The sequence below is a fragment of the Panthera leo genome, chromosome A2 (assembly GCF_018350215.1).
Source record: "Panthera leo isolate Ple1 chromosome A2, P.leo_Ple1_pat1.1, whole genome shotgun sequence".
Classification (NCBI taxonomy): Eukaryota; Metazoa; Chordata; class Mammalia; order Carnivora; family Felidae; genus Panthera; species Panthera leo.
In genome coordinates this window covers 10,793,228-10,796,667 of record NC_056680.1, presented here as the reverse complement: position 1 = coordinate 10,796,667, position 3,440 = coordinate 10,793,228, and the positions used below count along the sequence as shown (strand labels likewise).

At 44.2% G+C, this 3,440-nt stretch overlaps 1 protein-coding gene across 1 annotated transcript; it reads right to left on the bottom strand.

The window, feature by feature from the left end:
* Positions 1-2,283: 2,283 nt before the first annotated feature.
* LOC122213084 (olfactory receptor 7A17-like) lies at positions 2,284-3,138 on the bottom strand. The gene is made up of 2 exons (XM_042927291.1): positions 2,791-3,138; positions 2,284-2,505 (listed from the first exon to the last, which is right to left on the bottom strand). The coding sequence occupies exons 1-2, from the start codon at positions 3,136-3,138 to the stop codon at positions 2,284-2,286; spliced, it is 570 nt and encodes a 189-aa protein (XP_042783225.1).
* Between the last annotated feature and the right edge of the window lie 302 nt (positions 3,139-3,440).

Here is a 3,440-nt window from a genome sequence, read left to right as displayed (position 1 = left end):
ACACACCTAGACCAGCATGTCTCCAACTTCACTGTGCCCATGAATCCACACGGATCCCACTACAAGTGCAAAATCCTAGAGATTCTGCATTTCTCCAAGCTCCTGGGTGATGCCGAAGTGCAGGTCTGAGTCTGCGGACCACTGTTTGATTAGCAAGAAGATGATCCTGTGTTAGAGATAAGTGTGGGTAGCGTGAAGGCTTCTGCACCAAATACTGTCCTTGTGTGCCTGTAATTATGAAAGGATCGTGTATTCGCTCATTCTTCAGGCTGTGTGAAATCTGTGTTTATTGTTTTTATAAGTGACCAAAATAATACCCTGATTATTAATCAGGGTATTAGGGTATTATTAATAATACCCTTTAGAGTAAGATTAAGGCACTATCAGATATGCCCACATCCTAATCTCCAGTCCCTTTCACATGTTATTATTTTTTTTTAGAGCAAAGAAGGATTTATGCAGCAGATTGAATAGGGCTACTCATCAGCCTGGAGACTCTGAAGGACATGCCCATTTGTGCAGAAAACTGGTAACCCTGACCCACATGACTGGCAGGACATGCAGTTCTTGGGTGAAGCGTCCTCTGGTCAAGCAGGTGGAAGAGATTTCAGAGCAGAAAGGACGTATTACATACATGTTGCTGATAGTGTGCATTCTCCATCGCGTGGGATTTGTGACATATATCAGGAAAAGGAAGCTATTTCGTGTAACAACGGAAAGAATCATATGAGCGGATTGCATTAGAAGTTTTCAAGCAGAAACAGGAAAATAATTCAGTGATAAAATGTAGAAGACACTAAGCAATCCTGTACCTCGATGAACAAACTCCCTCAGTGGTGAACACCATCTTCCATGCTTTAATAAATAGGTGCAAAGCACGAACTGTGATTTTTTTTTAAAAATGAGAGAAATATTTTGTGTGTCACAAAATGAGTGTTTCAAAAGTTTGCCTCCTCATACTTATGGTCAGGCTGATACGAAGAACATATCAAGTCGATCTATGTATTCAAATTTGCCTTTCGAAGTACACTCCACTAGGAGATCTAGATTAGCTACTTGGGTTTTCCCAGTGACTATGGTAGTATTTCTGGACCCTGAGCTGAGTAACAGAATAAAACCAAGAGACTGCTTACAAAGCATAAGGGCATGTTTAGCCCAAGGGACTGAAATGACATATTTTCCCTGGGTCCGTTTCGAACAAAACCATGTTGAATAAACATATCGTCAGATGTGTCCCACAATCACCAGGTAAGCCTTCAGCTACCCCCAGTCATGAAGTACCTCTTCAGAAAGCGCTTTATAAACTAGAGACTGACACATGAGTGAATCAGCTTTTCCCCTTCAGCCCACACATTCTACTCAGTACAATTCTCCAAGAATGTGTGAACCCAACACCAGCTACCCACCCTGGCCATGGTCCTTCATAAATCCAGATCCTCAGTGGCTCTCTCTCTCTCTCTCTCTCTCTCTCTCTCTTCCTCTTGACCCTCTCTCCCCTTCTGACACCTCCCAGAATGGCTTTTGACCATCCCCTGTACCCTCCAGCATACATGAGTAATAAACCTGGGGTTATTAGAGTTCTCCGATAGATGTTGCTGACGTGTGTCCTGCAATCACAATAAGAACCCAAGGGCTGGTGCAGCCACAGCATAGGCTGTGGTCCGGGAAAGGTCTGTGGGAGTGTGGAAAGCACATGGGCGCAGGTGAGTCCTTGGGCATTCCTAGCCAGAGCGGTGTGTCAATAGCTTGAGGCTTAAACGGAACAATGTTAGAGTCCACATCATCAGGTGGAGTCCTAAAAGAAGTGAAGGAAAAGACTGAGACTCAAGGTGGAAACTGTGCTTTTGTATTCTCCTTGACAGTAAAATGATGGAAATGGCTTACTGATCAAGTGTAGCTTTATTCCATATGAAGCCTATAATTCATGATGATGATCTCAGGAAATCTAGGGGAAATTTACCCGGCATGGTATAAGTCATTTGAGATGTAAATAATTTTAAGAAATCCAACTAGTCCCATGTGAGATACAGAGATTTCAGGCATTTGTGACCCAAGGTTGGGGTAAACTTTGGGGACGTCTGAAAATAGACAAAAGAAACCGTCTGTATTTCAGTCACAGCAGAAGCTTAATGAAGTGAGTTCCTTAAATGTAGAGAGAAGTTGATCAAACAAATGGAAATGCCAAGAAATAAATAGAAGGAGTAGATTCTACTTCCACAGTCTGATCAGAGATTGGCAGTTCCTGGCTCTGAGGATTTGAGCCCTTCAATCATGGGCATGTCTTCAGCCTTTGGATGATTGGTTCTTATAACACTGAATCCCAAGTATTCTTTTCAGAGCCCTCTTTATGTCTCTGTTCCTCAGGCTGTAGATGAAGGGGTTCAGCATGGGCGTGACCACCGTGTACATCACTGAGGCTGTGGCACTTGAGTGGGAGCTCTGGGTAACAGCAGAGCTGAGGTACACTCCTAGGCTTGCACAATAAAATAAGGAGACAACCGACAGGTGAGATGCACAGGTAGAAAACGCTTTATACTTGCCCTGAGCTGATGAGATCCCACATATGGAGGAAACTATCTTAGAATAAGAGTAAAGGATCCAGACAAGCAGACCACCTCCCAGCAGCATAGCTGCAAGGTACATCACCACGTTATTAAGAAAGGTGTCAGAACAGGCAAGTTGGATCATCTGATTGAGTTCACAGAAAAAGTGGGGGATCTCTACCTCTGTACAGAAAGACAGCCCCAACACCATTAAGGTGTGTACCAAGGAATGCAGGACACATATGATCCAGGACATCAGAACCAGGAGTCCACAGAGCCGGGGGTTCATGATGACCATGTAGTGCAGGGGGTGACAAATGGCCACAAACCTGTCATAGGCCATCACACTCAGGAGAAAGTCGTCCATCCCTGCAAAGGTTATGAAAAAGTTCATTTGTGTGATGCAGCCTGCATAGGTTATGACTTTGCTCTGGGTCTGGATGTTCCAGAGCATCTTCGGGACGGTGGTGGAGGTGAAGCAGAAGTCTATAAAGGACAGGTTGGCCAGGAAGAAGTACATGGGCGTGTGGAGGCGGGAGTCAGAGCTGACGGCCAGGATGATGAGCAGGTTGCCAAACACAGTGATCAGGTACATGGAGAGGAAAAGCCCAAATACGAGGGGCTGCAGTTCTGGTCTCTCTGAAAATCCCAGGAGAAGAAATTTTGATATCTGTGTAATATTTCCTGGTTCCATGAGGTTGCACTGACCCCCGGAAAGAGGCAAAGGACATCATTAATTTTCACATCAACAGTTTACTCACATAGTTGAAATGCTACCATTTATATTGTGCAGTCAAGAAGTTCATTTCAGTATCTTGTCCCTTTTGTCCCCAAAGGATTGTCCTTTTGAAGAGATTCCCCCCTGTTTCATCTCAGTTAGGTGTTTTGGTCTCATTC